The sequence below is a fragment of the Oncorhynchus keta genome, chromosome 25, assembly GCF_023373465.1.
Source record: "Oncorhynchus keta strain PuntledgeMale-10-30-2019 chromosome 25, Oket_V2, whole genome shotgun sequence".
NCBI lineage: Eukaryota > Metazoa > Chordata > Actinopteri > Salmoniformes > Salmonidae > Oncorhynchus > Oncorhynchus keta.
In genome coordinates, this window is record NC_068445.1 from 42,237,407 (window position 1) to 42,262,029 (window position 24,623).

The 24,623-nt window shown below is 44.1% G+C and overlaps 1 protein-coding gene across 1 annotated transcript in view; it reads left to right on the forward strand.

The window, feature by feature from the left end:
* The window catches only part of LOC118379418 (extracellular matrix organizing protein FRAS1-like), a 420,646-nt gene that overhangs the window by 228,382 nt on the left and 167,641 nt on the right, over positions 1-24,623 (forward strand). Inside the window, 2 exon segments of the mRNA XM_052479627.1 lie at positions 1,408-1,551; positions 20,149-20,304. Of these exon segments, the coding sequence (XP_052335587.1) occupies positions 1,408-1,551; positions 20,149-20,304 (300 nt within the window).

Genomic DNA, 24,623 nt, shown 5'->3' on the forward strand with positions numbered 1-24,623 from the left:
AGCCTGCGGTACTTAAAGTAAGGGTGTCCCAAAATGCACCCTGTTCCCTATATAGTGCACTATTTTTTTCGATCAGCGCCCTATGAGCTAAATAGGAAATGGGCAGCCTTATGGGTCACGAGTCTTAATCACCAACGAGCTTTAACAGCTCACTGGGCTTTCACCACAGACTCCTTACTTTAATGGAATTAGCAGAAGGGGTGTGATGTGGAGCTGTTCGTTAGCAACGCCTCGTTTTCCATCTTTAACCGGCAGGGAGGTGACCTTTCAGCGACCCACTGTCTTCATCAGGTCTCCTACTAAGTTTTTGTTACGTTCTTTGAGGGAAATTGGTCTAGTTTTCTGAGCATCCAACAGACCCCCCTCCCCCCTCCCCCTCTCAATTAAATTCAATTTAGGGGCTTTATTTGCATGGGAAACACATGTTAACATTGCCAAAGCAATTGAAGTAGATAATATACAAAAGTGAAATAAACAATAAAAATGAACAGTAAACATTACACTCACAGAAGTTCCAAAAGAATAAAGACAATACAAATGTCATATTATATATATATATATAAAGTGTTGTAATGATGTGCAAATGGTTAAAGTACAAAAGGGAAAATGAATAAACATAAATATGTGTTGTATTTACAATGGTGTTTGTTCTTCTTGTGGTAACAGGTCACATCTTGCTGCTGTAATGTAACACTGTGGTATTTCACCCAGTAGATATGGGAGTTTATCAAAATTGGGTTTGTTTTCAAATTATTTATGGATCTGTGCAATCTGAGGGAAATATGTGTCTCTAATATGGTCATACATTGGGCAGGAGGTTAGGAAGTGCAACTCAGTTTCCACCTCATTTTGTGGGCAATGTGCACATAGCCTGTCTTCTGTTGACAGCCAGGTCTGCCTACGGCGGCCTTTCTCAATAGCAAGGCTATGCTCACTGAGTCTGTACATAGTCAAAACTTTCCTTAAGTTTGCGTCAGTCACAGTGGACAGGTTTTCTGCCACTGTGTACTCTGTTTAGGGCCAAATAGCAGTCTAGTTTGCTAGTTTTTGTTGTTAATTCTTTCCAATGTGTCAAGTAATTATCTTTTTTGTTTTCTCATGATTTAATCTCTCTCCCCACACCCTCCTCCTCCCACCCTCCTCCCCCTCTCTCCTCACCTCCTCCTCACACCCTCCTCCCCCTCTTTCCTCTCCTCACACACTCCTCCCCCTCTCTCCTCACCTCCTCACCTCCTCCCCACACCCTCCTCCCCCTCTCTCCTCACCTCCTCCTCACACCCTCCTCCCCCTCTCTCCTCACCTCCCCACACCCTCCTCCCCCTCTCTTCTCACCTCCTCCCCACACACTCCTCCCCCTCTCTCCTCACCTCCTCCCCACACCCTCCTCACACCGTCTTCCTCTCCCAGGGTGCCACCCATCCTGCCAGGAGTGTAACGGGCCGTCCAAGGCTGACTGTGTGTCCTGCCCCCCCCTGGCCAAATTCCACAATGGGTACTGCACTACCAGCTGTCCTGAGGGAGAGTTCCCACACCCCCAAGGATACTGCCAGGGTAAGGTAGTATGTGTTGGTGTGGGGGGTGGGGTTAATGTGTGTGTTGGGGGTAGGGTGTTGTAGTGTGTGTTGGTGTGGGGAGTAGGGGGGTAATGTGTGTGTTTGGGGTAGGGTGGTGTAGTGTGTGTTGGTGTGGGGGGTAGGGTGGTGTAGTGTGTGTGTAGCTGGGTGGGTGGGTGGGTTCAAGATATCAATAAATTACTGAAGGATTTCTGAAGTTTGACTTTATTTTTTCAGAGCAATTAAGAACTTTAAGACAATTCCCTGGAGGAATGTCTTTGTTTAGGAAACTTTAAGACAATTCCCTGGAGAAATGTCTTTGTTTTGGAAACTTTAAGTGGAAATTTTAAGACAATTCCCTGGAGAAATGTCTTTGTTTAGGAAACTTTAAGACAATTCCCTGGAGAAATGTCTTTGTTTTGGAAACTTTAAGTGGAAACTTTAAGACAATTCCCTGGAGAAATGTCTTTGTTTAGGAATCTTTAAGAGAATTCCCTGGAGAAATGTCTTTGTTTAGGAAACTTTTCAAGGACTACATGAATATGGGTGATGATCAAAGTTTAATCATAAACAATATCCACTGTCCATTGCCATTCACATGAAAACAATCACCGACCACGGTTACATGCACGCAATAATATGATTATTGTGGATAGTGAGATTATGTGAGCAGCAATAACCATTTGCAGCAATAACCATTTCCCTGATAATCCTATTTACATGGATACATCTGAAATAAGGCTACTGATGGCACTCTGGTAAATCACCAATCAAAATAAACGTTCTACCCCCATTGTCAGTGTGATTTTTGGGAGGCATAATTGTTCGGACATATAATGTTTGTATGTGAAAAGTACACTGAACAAAAATATAAACTCAAAGATTTTACTGAGTTGCAGTTCATAGAAGGTAACCAGTCAATGAAAATAAATCCATTAGGCTCTAATCTATGGATTTCACATGACTGGGAATACAGATATGCATCTGTTGGTCACAGATACCTGAAGAAAGGTAGGGGGTGTGGATCAGAAAACCAGTCAGTATCTGGTGTGACCACCATTTGTCTCATGCAGAGGCGGCAGCGTAGCCTAGTGGTTAGAGCGTTGGACTAGTAAACGGAAGGTTGTGAGTTCAAACCCCCGAGCTGACAAGGTACAAATCTGTCGTTCTGCCCCTGAACAGGCAGTTAACCCACTGTTCCCAGGCCATCATTGAAAATAAGAATATGTTCTTAACTGACTTGCCTGGTTAAATAAAGGTTAAATAAAAAAGTAAAATAAAAAGGTGATCAGGCTGTTGATTGTGGCCTGTGGAATCTTGTCCCACTCCTCTTTAATGGCTGTGCAAAGTTGCTGCATATTGGCGGGAACTGGAACAAGCAGTTGTACACGCCAATCCATACATATCTGACATATCTGTTGAGTTTGCAGGCCATGGATTCCAGGAATTGTGTACAGATCCTTTCGACACGTGCATTATCACGCTGAAACATGAGGTGATGGCGGCGGATGAATGGCACGATAATGGGCCTCTCATGTATCTATGAACTGCTCATCTTCGATGGCCACTGGCAGGCTGGAGAAGTGTGCCGGGCTGATGGCAGACAGCGTGCCAGGCGTTGTGTGGGCAAGCGGTTTGCTGATGTCAACGTTGTGAACAGAGTGCCCCATGGTGGCGGTGGGGTTATGGTATGGGCAGGCATAAGACACGGAAAATGAACACAATTGCATTTTATCGATGGCAATTTGAATACACAGAGATACCGTGATGAGATCCTGAGGCCCATTGTCGTGCCATTCATCTGCCACCATCTCCTCATGTTTCAGCATGATAATGCACGGTCCCAGGTCCAGTCAGGTCCAGACCCTGCTGAGGACGAAAAGCATGCAGATGAGCTTCCCTGAGACAGTCTGTGACGAAATTCTTTGGTTATGCAAACCCAGTTTATTCAGCTGTCCAGGTGGCTGGTCTCAGACGATCCCTCAGGTGAAGAAGCCAGATATGGAGGTCGTGGGCTGGCGTGGTTACACGTGGTCTCTGACAACAGCTTTGCTGGGCGTTCCTGCAGTCAGCGTGCCAACTGCATGCTACCTCAAAACATGAGACATCTGTGGCATTGTGTTGTGTGTTTCAACTTCACATTTTAAAGTGAGTGACCTTTTATTGTCCCCCAGCACAGTGTGCTGGATACGAATCATGCTGTTTAATCAGCTTCTTGACATGCCACATCTGTCAGGTGGATGGATTATCTTGGCAAAGGAAAAATGCTCGCTAACAGGATGTAGACAAATATGGGCATTTTAGAGAAACGCTCACTAACAGGATGTAGACAAATATGGGCATTTTAGAGAAACGCTCACTAACAGGATGTAGACAAATATGGGCATTTTAGAGAAATGAAACAACTTAGAGAAATAAGATTTTTTGTGAGTATGGAACATTTCTGGGGTCTTTTATTTAAACATGGGACCAACACTTATTTTTGCTCATTGTACTTCTAAGGCACATACATTCAGTTGTTTTGAACTCGTTATCTCTCCCTCCCTGGCGTTATCTCTCCCTCCCTGTTCTCCACTCAGCCAAACATTAATGTGATCTCTCCCTCCCTGTTCTCCACTCAGCCAAACATTAATGTTATCTCTCCCTCCCTGTTCTCCACTCAGCCAAACATTAATGTTATCTCTCCCTCCCTGTTCTCCACTCAGCCAAACATTAATGTTATCTCTCCCTCCCTGTTCTCCACTCAGCCAAACATTAATGTTATCTCTCCCTCCCTGTTCTCCACTCAGCCAAACATTAATGTGATCTCTCCCTCCCTGTTCTCCACTCAGCCAAACATTAATGTGATCTCTCCCTCCCTGTTCTCCACTCAGCCAAACAGTGGAGTTATCTCTCCCTCCCTGTTCTCCACTCAGCCAAACATTAATGTGATCTCTCCCTCCCTGTTCTCCACTCAGCCAAACATTAATGTGATCTCTCCCTCCCTGTTCTCCACTCAGCCAAACATTAATGTGATCTCTCCCTCCCTGTTCTCCACTCAGCCAAACATGAATGTGATCTCTCCCTCCCTGTTCTCCACTCAGCCAAACAGTGGAGTTATCTCTCCCTCCCTGTTCTTCACTCAGCCAAACAGTGGAGTTATCTCTCCCTCCCTGTTCTCCACTCAGCCAAACATTAATGTGATCTCTCCCTCCCTGTTCTCCACTCAGCCAAACAGTGGAGTTATCTCTCCCTCCCTGTTCTCCACTCAGCCAAACAGTGGAGTTATCTCTCCCTCCCTGGCGTTATCTCTCCCTCCCTGTTCTCCACTCAGCCAAACATTAATGTGATCTCTCCCTCCCTGTTCTCCACTCAGCCAAACATTAATGTGATCTCTCCCTCCCTGTTCTCCACTCAGCCAAACATTAATGTGATCTCTCCCTCCCTGTTCTCCACTCAGCCAAACATTAATGTGATCTCTCCCTCCCTGTTCTCCACTCAGCCAAACAGTGGAGTTATCTCTCCCTCCCTGTTCTTCACTCAGCCAAACAGTGGAGTTATCTCTCCCTCCCTGTTCTCCACTCAGCCAAACAGTGGAGTTATCTCTCCCTCCTCTGTTCTCCACTCAGCCAAACAGTGGAGTTATCCCTCCTTCCTCTGTTCTCCACTCAGCCAAACAGTGGAGTTATCTCTCCCTCCTCTATTCTCCACTCAGCCAAACAGTGGAGTTATCTCTCCCTCCTCTGTTCTCCACTCAGCCAAACAGTGGAGTTATCTCTCCCTCCTCTGTTCCCCACTCAGCCAAACAGTGGAGTTATCTCTCCCTCCTCTGTTCTCCACTCAGCCAAACAGTGGAGTTATCTCTCCCTCCTCTGTTCTCCACTCAGCCAAACAGTGGAGTTATCTCTCCCTCCTCTGTTCTCCACTCAGCCAAACAGTGGAGTTATCTCTCCCTCCTCTGTTCTCCACTCAGCCAAACAGTGGAGTTATCTCTCCCTCCTCTGTTCTCCACTCAGCCAAACAGTGGAGTTATCTCTCCCTCCTCTATTCTCCACTCAGCCAAACAGTGGAGTTATCTCTCCTCCTCTGTTCTTCAGCCAAACAGTGGAGTTATCCCTCCCTCCTCTATTCTCCACTCAGCCAAACAGTGGAGTTATCTCTCCCTCCTCTGTTCTCCACTCAGCCAAACAGTGGAGTTATCTCTCCCTCCTCTGTTCTCCACTCAGCCAAACAGTGGAGTTATCTCTCCCTCCTCTGTTCTCCACTCAGCCAAACAGTGGAGTTATCTCTCCCTCCTCTGTTCTCCACTCAGCCAAACAGTGGAGTTATCTCTCCCTCCTCTGTTCTCCACTCAGCCAAACAGTGGAGTTATCTCTCCCTCCTCTGTTCTCCACTCAGCCAAACAGTGGAGTTATCTCTCCCTCCTCTGTTCTCCACTCAGCCAAACAGTGGAGTTATCTCTCCCTCCTCTGTTCTCCACTCAGCCAAACAGTGGAGTTATCTCTCCCTCCTCTATTCTCCACTCAGCCAAACAGTGGAGTTATCTTTCCCTCCTCTGTTCTCCACTCAGCCAAACAGTGGAGTTATCTCTCCCTCCTCTGTTCTCCACTCAGCAAAACAGTGTTCAATTAAATATTTCTGCTGACACTTCTGGGCCATGGAGAGACTACACTCATCTTTTCTGCATGGCCAGACACTCATACATACAATGACTTCATCACGCTTGTGACTTCTACGTTAATGTGGATGCTACCATGATTAGATCATAATGAATAATAATGTGCGAGAAAATTACAGAGTTATGCCTCAGTAACTTCCTCTCTCATCATTATTCACAATTCATTCACGATTATCAGTAATCATGGTAGCATCCACATTAACGTAGAAGTGTTCAAAAATATATTTGATTCTTATTTACAATAAAAGTGACTCCAAAAGTACATAATACATACTTTTTGGACCCCTTTTTCTCCCCAATTTCGTGGTATACAATTGGTTGTTACATTCTTGTCTCATCGCTGCAACTCCCGTACGGACTCGGGAAAGGCGAAGATCGAGAACTGTACGTCTTTCGAAACACAACCCAACCAAGCCTCACTGCTTCTTGACACACTGCCCACTTAAAGCCAGCCGCACCAATGTGTCGGAGGAAACACCGTTACACCTGGTGACCGTGTCAGCGTGCACTGAGCCCGGCCCGCCACAGGAGTCGCTAGTGCGCGATGGGACAAGGACATGCCTGCCGACCAAACCCGAACGAAGCTGGGCCAATTGTGCGCTGCCCCATGTTGTCTCCCGGTCGCGGCCGGCTGTGACAGAGCCTGGACTCGACCCCAGAATCTCTAGTGGCACAGCTCGCACTGCGATGCACTCGGGAGGCTGCGACAGAGCCTGGACTCGACCCCAGAATCTCTAGTGGCACCGCTCGCACTGCGATGCACTCGGGAGGCTGCGACAGAGCCTGGACTCGACCCCAGAATCTCTAGTGGCACCGCTCGCACTGCGATGCACTCGGGAGGCTGCGACAGAGCCTGGACTCGACGCCAGAATCTCTAGTGGCACAGCTCGCACTGCGATGCACTCGGGAGGCTGCGACAGAGCCTGGACTCGACGCCAGAATCTCTAGTGGCACAGCTCGCACTGCAATGCACTCGGGAGGCTGCGACAGAGCCTGGACTCGACGCCAGAATCTCTAGTGGCACAGCTTGCACTGCAATGCACTCGGGAGGCCCACACAATGCATTATTTACCATTCATTTCTATTGTGCAAAACCCGAAACACATCCAAACCAAATTACAAAAGCATCCAACAAGTTTGTAGAGTCACAAGTTTGATGTAATAATTGCATGCTAGGAATATTTGACCAAATTCTAAACTTTTGACCACTTAAATACACAATAATTGAATTTGTGCCAAGTACTTATGACACCTTCAATGGTGGGGACTAGCTAGATACTGTACATGAAGTAGTTTCATTTCTAAATGATAAAACAGATATGTATGAAATACAGTGCCTTGCGAAAGGTTGCAAGATTGGATCCCCTGACCTGTCGTTCTGCCCCTTGAACAAGGCAGTTAACCCCACTGTTCCCCGGTAGGCTGTCATTGAAAATAAGAATTTGTTCTTAACCGAATTGCCTAGTTAAATAAAGGTTAAATTCAAAATCACTATTATGACATCTGGATACCATCAATCACTTAGATCATATATTTTCAGGTAGAGAACTCTCTAAGAAATAGCTGCTCTCTATATCACCTCACAATCACAGACCGGACAAGTAGATGTGCAATGGATTGTGGTCATTGTAGTTAATTACTATATTTTTTATGCGCTAAACTACGTAGAATGTTGGCCTGTTGGAAACTACGACTCCCTACTACATCTCACAGTTCAGTCTAGATCTGATTTATCTCTAGAGAAACTGTGTGATGTGCACATTGAGCTCAGAGATGAAAAGCTAACAAAATAGAATGTTAAATAATTAAACCAAAGTCAGTCAATTAGTTGTTTAAAAAATCAAATACTAACAGACAGTTAATCGCTCAGAAGTACTATGTACTCTCTTCTGTTCCGAGGTGACCCTGAATCTGACTCAGATTATGGTAAACAGCTCCTAAATGGCCCAGCTCGTTTAATATTTAACGGATCCAGCAGGGTGAATCTATCAGCTCTGGACTAGAGTCTTTTCCAACTCAGATGAATCTTTAACGGCTGTGGATCTGGTGTTAAATCTTTCATCAGATGTATCTTCTCTACTCTAACAAGAAGAGCCAGTAGAGACTAGAGTCATTACAGTCATATATAAAACCTCAGCTATCCTCAGATCTCCTCGGCTGTCTATTCTCGAAGTTCATCTATCTATCTCAATTCAATTCAAAAGGGCTTTATTGGCATGTGAATCATATGCTAACACTGCCAAAGCAAGTGAAATAAGGTAAACATGACCCTCGCAAAAGTTCCAATGGTGTTTGTTCTTCACTGGTTCTCGTGGCAACAGGTCACAAATCTTTCTGCTGTGGTGTCACACACTTTTTCAAATTCTTTGCGGGTCTGTGTAATCTGAGGGAAATATGTGTCTCTAATATGGTCATACATATGGCAGGAGGTTAGGAAGTGCAGCTCAGTTTCCACCTCATTTTGTGGGCAGTGTGCACATAGCCTGTCTTCTCTTCAGAGCCAGGTCTGCCTACAGCGTTCTTTCTCAATAGCAAGGCTATGCTCACTGAGTCGGTACATAGTCAAAGCTTTCCTTAAGTTTGGGTCAGTCACAGTGGTCAGGTATTCTGCCACTGTATTCTCTCTGTTTAGGGCCAAATAGCATTCCAACTTGCTCTGTTTTTGTGTACTCTCTGTTTAGGGCCAAATAGCATTCCAACTTGCTCTGTTTTTTGTGTACTCTCTGTTTAGGGCCAAATAGCATTCTAGTTTGCTCTTTTGTTTTGTTAATTATTTTCAATGTGTGAAGTATTGATCCTTTTGTCTTCTCATGATTTGGTTGGTCTAATGGTGTTGCTGTCCCGGGGCTCTGTGGGGTCTGTTTGTGTTTGTGAACAGAGCCCCAGGACCAGCTTGCTTAGGGGACTCTTCTCCAGGTTCTCTGTAGGTGATGGCTTTGTTATTTATGGGAGGTTTGGGAATCGCTTCCTTTTAGGTGGTTGTAGAATTGAACAGCTCTTTTCTGGATTTTGATAATTAGCAGGTATCGGCCTAATTCTGCTCTGCATGATTTATTTGGTGTTTTACGTTGTACACAGGGGATATTTTTTTGCAGAATTCTGCATTCAGAGTCTTATTTTGGTATTTCTCCCATTTGGTCAACTCTTGGTTGGTGAGCAGATCCCAGACCTCACAACCATAAAGGGCAATGGGTTCTATAACTGATTCAAGTATTTTTTGCCAGATTCTAATTGGTATGTTGAATTTTATGTTCCTTTTGATGTCATAGAAGGCCCTTCTAGTCTCTCAGATCGTTCACAGCTAGGTGGGAGATACCTGTGGTACTGATGTTTAGGTATGTATAGTTTTTTGTGTGCTCGAGGGCAACGGTGTCTAGATGGAATTTGTATTTGTGGTCCTGGCAAATGGACCTTTTTTGGAACACCATTATTTTGGTCTTACTGAGATTTACTGTCAGGGCCCAGGTCTGGCAGAATCTGTGCAGAAGATCTAGGTGCTGCTGTAGACCCTCCTTGGTTGTGACAGAAGCATTAGATCATCAGCAAACAGTAGACATTTGACTTCAGATTCTAGGCCGGGTGCTGCAGACTTGTCTAGTGCCCTCGCCAATTCATTGATATATATGGTGAAGAGGCTGGGGCTTAAGCTGCATCCCTGTCTCACCCCACGGCCATGTGGAAAGAAACATGTGTGGTCTCTCTTTCTCTCTCTCTCTCTCTCTCTCTCTCTCTCTCTCTCTCTCTCTCTCTCTCTCTCTCTCTCTCTCTCTCTCTCTCTCTCTCTCTCTCTCTCTGAGCAGAGTGAGCACAGCCTGCATAGCAGTGTGAACAGACAACACAGAGTTACACATGGAGTAAACAATTAACAAGTCAATAACACAGTAGAGTAAAAAAAAAGGGGAGTCTATATACAATGTGTGCAAAAGGCATGAGGAGGTAGGCGAATAATTACAATATTGCAGATTAACACTGGAGTGATTAATGATCAGATGATCATCTACAGGTAGAGATATTGGTGTGCAAAAGAGCAGAAAAGTAAATAAATAAAAACTGTGGGGATGAGGTAGGTGAAAATGGGTGGGCTATTTACCAATAGATTATGTACAGCTGCAGCGATCGGTTAGCTGCTCAGATAGCTGATGTTTGAAGTTGGTGAGGGAAATAAAAGTCTCCAACTTCAGCAGAACCTGTTTTGCAAGGTCTGACAGAACCGTTCCAGTCACAGGCAGCAGAGTACTGGAACGAAAGGCGGACAGAATGAGGTGTTGGCTTTAGGGATGATCAGTGAGATACACCTGCTGGAGCGCGTGCTACAGCGGATGGGTGTTGCCATCGTGACCAGTGAACTGAGATAAGGCGGAGCTTTACCTAGCATGGCCTTGTAGATGACCTGGAGCCAGTGGGTCTGGCGACAGAATATGTAACAAGTCAATAACACAGTAGGGCCAGCCGACTAGAGCATACAAGTCGCAGTGGTGGGTAGCATAAGGTGCTTTAGTGACAAAACGGATGGCACTGTGATAAACTGCATCCAGTTTGCTGAGTAGAGTGTTGGAAGCGATTTTGTAGATGACATCGCCGAAGTCGAGGATCGGTAGGATAGTCAGTTTTACTAGGGTAAGCTGTGATAAACTGGCAGCGTGAGTGAAGGAGGCTTTGTTGCAGCGTGAGTGAAGGAATAGAAAGCCGACTCTTGATTTGATTTTCGATTGGAGATGTTTGATATGGGTCTGGAAGGAGAGTTTGCAGTCTAGCCAGACACCTCGGTACTTATAGGTGTCCACATATTCAAGGTCGGAACCATCCAGTGTGGTGATGCTAGTCGGGCATGCGGGTGCAGACAGCGATCGGTTGAAAAGCATGCATTTGGTTTTACTAGCGTTTAAGAGCAGTTGGAGGCCACGGAAGGAGTGTTGTATGGCATTGAAGCTCGTTTGGAGGTTAGATAGCACAGTGTCCATTGACGGGCCGAAAGTATATAGAATGGTGTCGTCTGCGTAGAGGTGGATCAGGGAATCGCCCGCAGCAAGACCAACATCATTGATATATACAGAGAAAAGAGTCGGCCCGAGAATTGAACCCTGTGGCACCCCCATAGAGACTGCCAGAGGACCGAACAGCATGCCCTCCGATTTGACACACTGAACTCTGTCTGCAAAGTAATTGGTGAACCAGGCAAGGCAGTCATCCGAAAAACCGAGGCTACTGAGTCTGCCGATAAGAATCTGGTGGTTGACAGAGTCGAAAGCCTTGGCAAGGTCGATGAAGACGGCTGCACAGTACTGTCTTTTATCGATGGCGGTTAATGATGTCTTTTAGTACCTTGAGTGTGGCTGAGGTGCACCCGTGACCGGCTCGGAAACCAGATTGCATAGCGGAGAAGGTACGGTGGGATTCGAGATGGTCAGTGACCTGTTTGTTGACTTGGCTTTCGAAGACCTTAGATAGGCAGGGCAGAATGGATATAGGTCTGTAACAGTTTGGGTCCAGGGTGCGCCCCCTTTGAAGAGGGGGATGACTGCAGCAACTTTCCAATTCTTGGGGACCTCAGACGATATGAAAGAGAGGTTGAACAGGCTGGTAATAGGGGTTGCGACAATGGCGGCAGATAGTTTCAGAAATAGAGGGTCCAGATTGTCAAGCCCAGCTGATTTATACGGGTCCAGGTTTTGCAGCTCTTTCAGAACATCTGTTATCTGGATTTGGGTAAAGGAGAACCTGGAGAGGCTTGGGTGAGGAGCTGCGGGGGGCCGGAGCTGTTGGCCGAGGTAGGAGTGGCCAGGCGGAAGGCATGGCCAGCCGTTGAGAAATGCTTGTTGAAGTTTTCGATAATCATGGATTTATCGGTGGTGACCGTGTTCCCTAGCCTCAGTGCAGTGGGCAGCTGGGAGGAGGTGCTCTTGTTCTCCATGGACACAGTGTCCCAAAAGTCCCCAAACTTTTTGGAGTTGGAGCTACAGGATGCAAACTTCTGCCTGAAGAAGCTGGCCTTAGCTTTCCTGATTGACTGCGTGTGTGTATTGGTTCCTGACTTCCCTGAACAGTTGCATATCGCGGGGACTGTTCGATGCTATTGCAGTCCGCCACTAGGATGTTTTTGTGCTGGTCGAGGGCAGTCAGGTCTGGAGTGAACCTAGGGCTGTATCTGTTCTTAGTTCTGCATTTTTTGAACGGAGCATGCTTATATAAAATGGTGTGGAAGTTACGCTTAAAGAATGACCAGGCATCCCCAACTGACGGGATGAGGTCAATGTCCTTCCAGGATACCCAGGCCAGGTTGATTAGAAAGGCCTGCTCACAGAAGTGTTTTAGGGAGCGTTTGACAGTGATGAGGGGTGGTCGTTTGACTGCGGCACCGTAGCGGATACAGGCAATGAGGCAATGGTCGCTGAGATCCTGGTTGAAGACAGCGGAGGTGTATTTGGAGGGCCAGTTGGTCAGGATGACGTCTATGAGGGTGCCCTTGCTTACAGAGTTAGGCTTGTACCTGGTGGGTTCCTTGATGATTTGTGTGAAATTGAGGGCATCTAGCTTAGATTGTAGGACTGCTGGGGTGTTAAGCATATCCCAGTTTAGTTCACCTAACAGTACAAACTCTGAAGCTAGATGGGGGGCAATCAATTCACAAATGGTGTCCAGGGCACAGCTGGGAGCTGAGGGGGGTCGGTAGCAGGCGGCAACAGTGAGAGACTTATTTCTGGAGAGAGTAATTTTCAGAATTAGTAGTTCGAACTGTTTGGGTATGGACCTGGAAAGTATGACATTACTTTGCAAGCTATCTCTGCAGTAGACTGCCACTCCTCCCCCTTTGGCAGTTCTATCTTGACGGAAGATGTTATAGTTGGGTATGGAAATCTCTGAATTTTTGGTGGCCTTCCTGAGCCAGGATTCAGACACGGCAAGGACATCAGGGTTAGCAGAGTGTGCTAAAGCAGTGAGTAAAACAAACTTAGGGAGGAGACTTCTGATGTTGACATGCATGAAACCAAGGCTTTTTCGACCACAGAAGTCAACAAATGAGGGTGCCTGGGGACATGCAGGGCCTGGGTTTACCTCCACATCACCCGCGGAACAGAGAAGGAGTAGTATGAGGGTGCGGCTAAAGGCTATCAAAACTGGTCGCCTCGAGCGTTGGGGACAGAGATTAAGAGGAGCAGGTTTCTGGGCATGGTAGAATATATTCAGGGCATAATGCGCAGACAGGGGTATGGTGGGGTGCGGGTACGGCGGAGGTAAGCCCAGGCACTGGGTGATGATGAGAGAGGTTTTATCTCTGGACATGCTGGTTGTCATGGGTGAGGTCACCGCATACGTGGGAGGTGGGACAAAGGAGGTATCAGGGGTATGAGGAGTGGGACTAGGGGCTCCATTGTGAACTAAAACAATGATAACTAACCTGAGCAACAGTATACAAGGCATATTGACATTTGAGAGAGACATACAGCGAGGCATACAGTAATCACAGGTGTTGAATTGGGAATGCTTGCTAAAACAGTGGGTGAGACAACAGCTAATCAGCTAGCATAACAACAGCAGGTAAAATGGCATTGACTAGGCAATGGGGCCGACAGATAAATAAAACAAGCAGAATGGAGTACCGTGATTAATGGACAGTCCAGCGTGCATCAGCTATGTAGCCAAGTGATCAGAGTCCAGGGGCAGCGGTGGATGGGGCAGGGGGGGCTGGACTGGCGAGTGTTATCCAGGTTTAAAAAAACGAACAATGACTAAGTAGCTTGTAGCTTGTTAGCTGGTTCGCTTCTGGAGGTTCTTGAGTGTGTTCTAAAAATGTAAAATAATAGCGATTCCGTATCACATTGGGTGAGGCAGGTTTCCGGAAGGTATAAACAAATTTTAAAAATCGGGAAGAGATAGAAAGTACATATGGGCCACTGCGATGCAGACGGTTAGCATGTCTGTGCTAACAAGCTAACAGATTAGCAGGCCGGGGTAAACAAGGTCGTAGTTAGCGGACCTGGGCTAAACAAGCTAGCAGTTAGCATGCCGAATTAGCAAGCAAGGAGATAGCGAGGGCTAGAGAGTTAGCCTTTGGAGGACGTTGCGATGGGGTGAGTCTGTTTATTCCTCTTCATGCAGTGACATCGATAGACCGGTCGTGGATCCGGGTATAGAAGCCCAGGAGTATGCTAGGAACACAGGAGCTCAGGCCGGGCTAGCTTCAAGCTACGTGGGTGGAAACACTAGCCAGGAGTAATCAACCAGGGTTGCGGTTTAGCTCGATAGCTAGTTGTGAAGATCCAGCTGAAATTTTTTTTTATCCGGGGATAAAAAATAAATAGGTCCGTTATGCTCAGGTTAGCGTCGCGTTGTTCGAACTGGCGAGAGCTTTCCGAGCTAAAGGTTAGCTGATGACCGCTAGCATAGCTGGTGGTTAGCTGGCTAGCATCAGTTGAGGGGTTCCCGGTTCCGAAGTAAATATAAATACTTTAGGAAAAGTAGCTACATTGGGTTGCAGGAGAGTATTTGGAAGCTTAGGTTTAGCAAAATGTTTTTAAAGATATGCGAAGAAAAATATCTAAAACGAAAAAGAGACGATATTTACAGATATTTACAGAGACGATACGACAGGACGACTTACTGCTACGCCATCTTGGATTATTTTAACCGCACATTTGTTTTTAGTGTACATTGATTTACATTGGTTTTCCCTCCAATAACACTTTCTATTAGTTTATAAAAAAGACCTTTGTGCCAAATTGAATCAAATGCTTTCTTGAAATCTACAAAACACGAGTAGATTTTGCCTTTGTTTTGGTTTACTTGTTAATCAATTAGAGTGTGGAGTGGAGTGTAAATGTGGTCTGATCATTGTTTAGAAATCCAATCTGGCTTCTACTCAGGATGTTGTGTTCGTCAAGGAAATTATGTAGTCTGCTATTTATAATACTGCAGAGAATTTTCCCCAAGTTGCTGTAATTATTTGGGTCAAATTTGTCTCTATTTTTATAGATTGGTGTGATCAATCCCTGGTTCCAAATATCTGAGGGGAAATACCTGCAGTGAGGGTAATGTTGAAGAGTTTGAGTATAGCCCATTTGAATTTGTGGTCTATATATTTGATCATTTCATTTAAAATACCATCAGTACCACAGGCCTTTGTTGGGTTGGAGAGTGCATAGGTTTTCCAATAATTCTTCTTCTGTAACTGGGGTATCCACAGGATTCTGATAGTCTTCTTCTGTAATTGGGGTATCCACAGGATTCTGATATTCTTTGACTGCTGATTCAAGGATTTGTCATTTTTCTTGTATATCTTTTTGTTCTGTGCTCTTTGTTATATTACTGTAGAGGTTTGCAAAGTGATTTCTCCACATATCCCCATTTTGGAGAGCCAATTCCTCATGATGAGGTTTGTTTAATTTATTCCAATTCTCCCAGAAGTGGTTTGATTCTATGGATTCCTCAATTCCATCCATCTGATTTCTAATGTGCTGTTCCTTTTCTGTTCTTAAGGGTATGTTTGTATTGCTTCAGTGTTTCCCCATATTGAAGGCCTATATTTTTGTTGTCTGGTTCTCTGTGTTTTTGATTAGATATATTTCTCAATTACTTTCATAGATGTTTGCAATCATTATCAAACCATTTTTCATTATCTGTTATTTCTGGTTTGATCTTATGCTTCTTTAAATTAGCCAAGGAGGCTAATTTGTCATATATAAAGTTTATGTTCCAAACAGCCAAATTCACACCTTCATTTCTGTAGGAGAATGTTAAGGCTAAAAAGTTGTCCAGGAGAGATTGTATTTTTTGGCTACTCATTGCTATCTGGTAGATGTCTGTAGTGTTTGCACTCCATCTATAGGCCTGTTTTGTACCATGTAATGTATTGGGCCGTGATGCTTCATGGTTGGGTTCTGCTCTTCTCAGATACACTGTGATTTTACTGTGGTCTGAGAGAGGTGTTAGTGGGGCTGACTGTGAAGGCTCTGAGAGAGGTGTTTAGTGGGCTGACTGTGAAGGCTCTGAGAGAGGTGTTAGTGGGGCTGACTGTGAAGGCTCTGAGAGAGGTGTTTAGTGGGCTGACTGTGAAGGCTCTGAGAGAGGTGTTAGTGGGGCTGACTGTGAAGGCTCTGAGAGAGGTGTTAGTGGGGCTGACTGTGAAGGCTCTGAGAGAGGTGTTAGTGGGGATGACTGTGAAGGCTCTGAGAGAGGTGTTAGTGGGGCTGACTGTGAAGGCTCTGAGAGACTCTGGGTTTAGGTCAGTGATAAAGTAGTCTACAATGCTGCTGCCAAGGGATGAGCTATAGGTGTACCCACCAAAAGAGTCCCCTCTCAGCCTACCATTGACTATGTACAGACCCAGTGTTCCACAGAGCTGTCGGTGTACCTACCAAAAGAGTCCCCTCTCAGCCTACCATTGACTATGTACAGACCCAGTGTTCCACAGAGCTGTCGGTGTACCTACCAAAAGAGTCCCCTCTCAGCCTACCATTGACTATGTACAGACCCAGTGTTCCACAGAGCTGTCGGTGTACCTACCAAAAGAGTCCCCTCTCAGTCTACCATTGACTATGTACAGACCCAGTGTTCCACAGAGCTGTAGGTGTACCTACCTAAAGAGTCCCCTCTCAGCCTACCATTGACTATGTACAGATCCAGTGTTCCACAGAGCTTCACGAGCTGTACTCCATTTAGTTTTTCACTTTGTCATAGTTGTTTCTGTGGGGGTATGTGGGGAGGGAAAGTGTGTTGCTTCCTGGTAGGTGTTTATCCCCATGACTGTTAATAGTGTCTTGTTCTTCTGCTGTTCTAGCATTCAGGTCTCCACAGACCAGTATGTTGCCTTGGGCCTGAAAGGGACTCATCTCCCCCTCTAGAATGGAGAAACTCTCTTCATTAAAGCAGGGTGACTGAGGGGGGAATGTATGTGGAGGAAATGGAGAAACTCTCTTCATTGAAGTAGGGTGACTGAGGGGGGAATGTATGTGGAGGAAATGGAGGAACTCTCTTCATTGAAGTAGGGTGACTGAGGGGGGAATGTATGTGGAGGAAATGGAGAAACTCTCTTCATTGAAGTAGGGTGACTGAGGGGGGAATGTATGAGGAGGAAATGGAGGAACTCTCTTCATTAAAGTAGGGTGACTGAGGGGGGAATGTATGAGGAGGAAATGGAGGAACTCTCTTCATTAAAGTAGGGTGACTGAGGGGGGAATGTATGTGGAGGAAATGGAGAAACTCTCTTCATTAAAGTAGGGTGACTGAGGGGGGAATGTATGAGGAGGAAATGGAGAAACTCTCTTCATTGAAGTAGGGTGACTGAGGGGGGAATGTATGAGGAGGAAATGGAGAAACTCTCTTCATTGAAGTAGGGTGACTGAGGGGGGAATGTATGAGGAGGAAATGGAGGAACTCTCTTCATTAAAGTAGGGTGACTGAGGGGGGAATGTATGAGGAGGAAATGGAGGAACTCTCTTCATTAAAGTAGGGTGACTGAGGGGGGAATGTATGAGGAGGAAATGGAGAAACTCTCTTCATTAAAGTAGGGTGACTGAGGGGGGAATGTATGAGGAGGAAATGGAGGAACTCTCTTCATTGAAGTAGGGTGACTGAGGGGGGAATGTATGTGGCACAGAGGAAGACGTTATTATCTGTCAAGATAGTCTCCTTGTTGATTTTTAACCATATAAAGAATTCTCCTGTTTTGATCAATTCGATTGAATCTCTCTCTCTTTCTCTCTCTCTCTCCCTCTATCTCTCTCTCTGTCTCTCTCTCTCTCTCTCTCTATCTGTCTATCTATCTAACTCTGAAGCGCCACTCTTAGAATACAGCACCAAGGCTATTTGTTTTAGTGGTGAGAAAATTCTAAAAGAGATTTGGAGTTGGAGTGGCTGCAATATTAACCTCTCATAAATCTTAGTAACTCGTGTTCTGCCCCAGTGGGAAGAAGTGGTTAATATGACATGGGAAGGGTTGATATGATTTAATATGACATGTGGAGGGTTGATATGATTTAATATGACATGGGAAGGGTTGATATGATTTAATGTGACATGTGGAGGGTTGATATGATTTAATATGACATGGGGAGGGTTGATATTATTTAATAAGACATGAGGAGGGTTGATATGATTTAATATGACATGGGGAGGGTTGATATGATTTAATAAGACATGGGGAGGGTTGATATGATTTAATAAGACATGGGGAGGGTTGATATGATTTAATATGACATGGGGAGGGTTGATATGATTTAATATGACATGTGGAGGGTTGATATGATTTAATATGACATGGGGAGGGTTGATATGATTTAATATGACATGGGGAGGGTTGATATGATTTAATAAGACATGAGGAGGGTTGATATGATTTAATAAGACATGAGGAGGGTTGATATGATTTAATATGACATGTGGAGGGTTGGTATGATTTAATATGACATGAGGAGGGTTGATATGATTTAATGTGACATGTGGAGGGTTGATATGATTTAATAATACATGGGGAGGGTTGATATGATTTAATATGACATGAGGAGGGTTGATATGATTTAATATGACATGGGGAGGGTTGATATGATTTAATAAGACATGGGGAGGGTTGATATGATTTAATAAGACATGGGGAGGGTTGATATGATTTAATAAGACATGGGGAGGGTTGATATGATTTAATAAGACATGGGGAGGGTTGATATGATTTAATAAGACATGTGGAGGGTTGATATGATTTAATAAGACATGGGGAGGGTTGATATGATTTAATAAGACATGTGGAGGGTTGATATGATTTAATAAGACATGTGGAGGGTTGATATGATTTAATATGACATGAGGAGGGTTGATATGATTTAATAAGACATGAGGAGGGTTGATATGATTTAATAAGACATGAGGAGGGTTGATATGATTTAATATGACATGAGGAGGGTTGATATGATTTAATAAGACATGAGGAGGGTTGATATGATTTAATAAGACATGGGGAGGGTTGATATGATTTAATATGACATGTGGAGGGTTGATATGATTTAATATGACATGTGGAGGGTTGATATGATTTAATATGACATGTGGAGGGTTGATATGATTTAATATGACATGGGGAGGGTTGATATGATTTAATATGACATGGGGAGGGTTGATATGATTTAATATGACATGGGGAGGGTTGATATGATTTAATAAGACATGGGGAGGGTTGATATGTGGATATGAAAAAGTAGGAGGAGTTTTGTCTTCGGTGTGTTGATGTTGGTTGATGTTTGGTCCTTCTGTAGCTCAGTTGGTAGAGCATGGCGCTTGTAACGCCAGGGTAGTGGGTTCGATCCCCGGGACCACCCATACGTAGAATGTATGCACACATGACTGTAAGTCGCTTTGGATAAAAGCGTCTGCTAAATGGCATATATTATTATTTATTATTATTATTATTATTATTATTATTATATTAATAAGACATGAGGAGGGTTGATATGATTTAATATGACATGGGGAGGGTTGATATGATTTAATAAGACATGGGGAGGGTTGATATGATTTAATAAGACATGGGGAGGGTTGATATGATTTAATGTGACATGGGGAGGGTTGATATGTGGATATGAAAAAGTAGGAGGAGTTTTGTCTTCGGTGTGTTGATGTTGGCTCCAGGCCACACTGAGAGGAGGGCTCACCTGGGTAGGTGCAGCAGAGACGGAGAGACAGAGGCCCACACAGCAGAGAGGAGCTTGTGTGTGTGTGTGTGTGTGTGTGTGTGTGTGTGTGTGTGTGTGTGTGTGTGTGTGTGTGTGTGTGTGTGTGTGTGTGTGTGTGTGTGTGTGTGTGTGTGTGTGTGTGTGTGAATACGACATGCACCATTTAACGTCTGTGGCCTTCCTGTGTGCTAATCAACACACACATTTACACTAAAATTGAACCTTGAGGGACGCCTTTTGTAAAGCGGCTGTGTGTGACCTTTGCCCTCTCTGTTCCCAGAATGCAACAGTGATTGCCTGCGCTGTGCAGCGGACCTACAAACGGGCGTGGGCAGTGTGTGTCTGTGGTGTAAGGCTGTCAGGACCCTGTTGCTGGGAGACCACTGTGCCACCCACTGTCCTCTCGGCCACTACCCCTGGCACGGGGCCTGCAAGAGTAAGTTATATTTCACATGCAAGCATGCGAACAGACACACACACATATAATGAATGTTTGTAATCACTACACACCTAGGCCAGAGGGATTGAAAGGGAGAGAAAGAGAGAGAGAGAGGGAGGGAGTTGGGAGGAAAGGAGGGGGAAGAGGGAGGGAGTTGGGAGAGAGAGAGGGGGAGGGAGAGAGAGAGAGAGAGATGGGATGAGAGAGAGAGAGAGAGAGAGAGAGAGAGAGAGAGGAGAGAGAGAGAGAGAGAGAGAGAGAGAGAGAGAGAGAGAGAGAGAGAGAGAGAGAGAGAGAGAGAGAGAGAGAGAGAGATGGGATGAGAGAGAGAGAGAGAGAGAGAGAGAGAGAGAGAGAGAGAGAGAAAGATGGGATGAGAGAGAGAGAGAGATGGGATGAGAGAGAGAGAGAGAGAGAGATGGGATGAGAGAGAGAGAGAGATGGGATGAGAGAGAGAGAGAGATGGGATGAGAGAGAGAGAGAGAGAGATGAGAGAGAGAGAGAGAGAGAGATGGGATGAGAGAGAGAGAGAGAGAGAGAGAGAGAGAGAGAGAGAGAGAGAGAGAGAGAGAGAGGATGAGAGAGAGAGAGAGAGAGAGAGAGAGAGAGAGAGAGAGAGAGAGAGAGAGAGAGAGAGAGAGAGATGGGATGAGAGAGAGAGAGAGAGAGAGAGAGAGAGAGAGAGAGAGAGAGATGGGATGAGAGAGAGAGAGAGAGAGAGAGAGAGAGAGAGAGAGAGAGAGAGGTGGGATGTTTGTCACGTCCTGACCTTTGTTCCTTTTTTATGTCTCTATTTTAGGTTGGTCAGGGAGTGAGTTGGGGTGGGCATTCTATGTTTTTGTTCTATGTTTTGTAGTTCTATGTGTTTTTGGCCTGGTATGGTTCCCAATCAGAGGCAGCTGTCGATCGTTGTCTCTTATTGAGAACCATACTTAGGCAGCCTGTTTTCCCACTATGATTTGTGGGTAGTTGTTTTCTGTGTCTGTGTTTTACCATACAGAACTGTTTCGGGTTTTCATTTATTGCTCTTGTTCTTTTGCATTCAATGTTCCCGGTATATTTCATTAAAATATGAACACTTACCACGCTGCACGTCGGTCCCATCTTTCCTCCTCAGAAGAAGAAGAAGAAGAAGAAGAGGAGAAAAACCATTTTTCTTTACCTGTGTAGTATTCTGTCAATAGGAGATTTGTCTCTGGGTGACAGCAGTCGCTACACCACAAGGTATATTCATGTACCACGGAACATGTGTTCACGAGGGAAGGACTTGTCAGAGGAGAATACAGGTGCTCTGTGTTGTCAGACAGAAACACCAAAGACGATAGAGGAAGTCGAGAACAATTATATTAACAAAGATGGTTTAGTGTGAAGATGTGAACAAACTGCGCCTCCAATAGAAATCCCAAATCACACCTGTCAGCTCATGATGTATTGGTTTTTATTTAACCTAGAAAAGGCTGGTGTTAGGTTTTAACCTGGAAAAGGCTGGTGTTAGGTTATATTTAAACTGGAAAAGGCTGGTGTGAGGTTTGATTTTACCTAGAAACGGCTGGTGTTAGGTTTGATTTTACCTAGAAACGGCTGGTGTTAGGTTCTATTTAACCTAGAAAAGGCTGGTGTTAGGTTGTATTTAACCTATAAAAGGCTGGTGTTAGGTTCTATTTAACCTAGAAACGGCTGGTGTTAGGTTTGATTTAACCTAGAAACGGCTGGTGTTAGGTTTTAACCTGGAAAAGGCTGGTGTTAGGTTGTATTTAACCTAGAAACGGCTGGTGTTAGGTTTGATTTAACCTAGAAACGGCTGGTGTTAGGTTTTAACCTGGAAAAGGCTGGTGTTAGGTTTTAACCTAGAAACGGCTGGTGTTAGGTTTGATTTAACCTATAAAACGGCTGGTGTTAGGTTGTATTTAACCTATAAAAGGCTGGTGTTAGGTTGTATTTAACCTATAAAAGGCTGGTGTTAGGTTGTATTTAACCTATAAAAGGCTGGTGTTAGGTTGTATTTAACCTATAAAAGGCTGGTGTTAGGTTGTATTTAACCTATAAAAGGCTGGTGTTAGGTTGTATTTAACCTATAAAAGGCTGGTGTTAGGTTGTATTTAACCTATAAAAGGCTGGTGTTAGGTTGTATTTAACCTATAAAAGGCTGGTGTTAGGTTATATTTAACCTATAAAAGGCTGGTGTTAGGTTGTATTTAACCTATAAAAGGCTGGTGTTAGGTTTGATTTAACCTAGAAAAGGCTGGTGTTAGGTTTGATTTAACCTAGAAAAGGCTGGTGTTAGGTTATATTTAACCTATAAAAGGCTGGTGTTAGGTTGTATTTAACCTATAAAAGGCTGGTGTTAGGTTATATTTAACCTAGAAAAGGCTGGTGTTAGGTTCTATTTAACCTATAAAAGGCTGGTGTTAGGTTGTATTTAACCTATAAAAGGCTGGTGTTAGGTTGTATTTAACCTATAAAAGGCTGGTGTTAGGTTCTATTTAACCTAGAAAAGGCTGGTGTTAGGTTGTATTTAACCTAGAAAAGGCTGGTGTTAGGTTCTATTTAACCTAGAAAAGGCTGGTGTTAGGTTGTATTTAACCTATAAAAGGCTGGTGTTAGGTTGTATTTAACCTAGAAAAGGCTGGTGTTAGGTTTGATTTAACCTAGAAACGGCTGGTGTTAGGTTTGATTTAACCTAGAAACGGCTGGTGTTAGGTTTTAACCTGGAAAAGGCTGGTGTTAGGTTGTATTTAACCTAGAAAAGGCTGGTGTTAGGTTGTATTTAACCTATAAAAGGCTGGTGTTAGGTTGTATTTAACCTAGAAAAGGCTGGTGTTAGGTTGTATTTAACCTATAAAAGGCTGGTGTTAGGTTCTATTTAACCTATAAAAGGCTGGTGTTAGGTTGTATTTAACCTAGAAAAGGCTGGTGTTAGGTTGTATTTAACCTATAAAAGGCTGGTGTTAGGTTCTATTTAACCTATAAAAGGCTGGTGTTAGGTTCTATTTAACCTAGAAAAGGCTGGTGTTAGGTTGTATTTAACCTATAAAAGGCTGGTGTTAGGTTGTATTTAACCTATAAAAGGCTGGTGTTAGGTTGTATTTAACCTATAAAAGGCTGGTGTTAGGTTTGATTTAACCTAGAAACGGCTGGTGTTAGGTTTGATTTAACCTAGAAACGGCTGGTGTTAGGTTTTAACCTGGAAAAGGCTGGTGTTAGGTTGTATTTAACCTAGAAAAGGCTGGTGTTAGGTTGTATTTAACCTAGAAAAGGCTGGTGTTAGGTTGTATTTAACCTAGAAAAGGCTGGTGTTAGGTTCTATTTAACCTATAAAAGGCTGGTGTTAGGTTGTATTTAACCTATAAAAAGGCTGGTGTTAGGTTGTATTTAACCTATAAAAGGCTGGTGTTAGGTTGTATTTAACCTAGAAAAGGCTGGTGTTAGGTTATATTTAACCTATAAAAGGCTGGTGTTAGGTTCTATTTAACCTATAAAAGGCTGGTGTTAGGTTGTATTTAACCTAGAAAAGGCTGGTGTTAGGTTGTATTTAACCTATAAAAGGCTGGTGTTAGGTTTGATTTAACCTAGAAACGGCTGGTGTTAGGTTTGATTTAACCTAGAAACGGCTGGTGTTAGGTTTTAACCTGGAAAAGGCTGGTGTTAGGTTGTATTTAACCTAGAAAAGGCTGGTGTTAGGTTGTATTTAACCTATAAAAGGCTGGTGTTAGGTTGTATTTAACCTAGAAAAGGCTGGTGTTAGGTTGTATTTAACCTATAAAAGGCTGGTGTTAGGTTGTATTTAACCTATAAAAGGCTGGTGTTAGGTTGTATTTAACCTAGAAAAGGCTGGTGTTAGGTTGTATTTAACCTATAAAAGGCTGGTGTTAGGTTGTATTTAACCTATAAAAGGCTGGTGTTAGGTTGTATTTAACCTATAAAAGGCTGGTGTTAGGTTGTATTTAACCTAGAAAAGGCTGGTGTTAGGTTGTATTTAACCTAGAAAAGGCTGGTGTTAGGTTGTATTTAACCTATAAAAGGCTGGTGTTAGGTTGTATTTAACCTATAAAAGGCTGGTGTTAGGTTGTATTTAACCTATAAAAGGCTGGTGTTAGGTTGTATTTAACCTATAAAAGGCTGGTGTTAGGTTGTATTTAACCTATAAAAGGCTGGTGTTAGGTTGTATTTAACCTAGAAAAGGCTGGTGTTAGGTTGTATTTAACCTATAAAAGGCTGGTGTTAGGTTGTATTTAACCTATAAAAGGCTGGTGTTAGGTTATATTTAACCTAGAAAAGGCTGGTGTTAGGTTGTATTTAACCTATAAAAGGCTGGT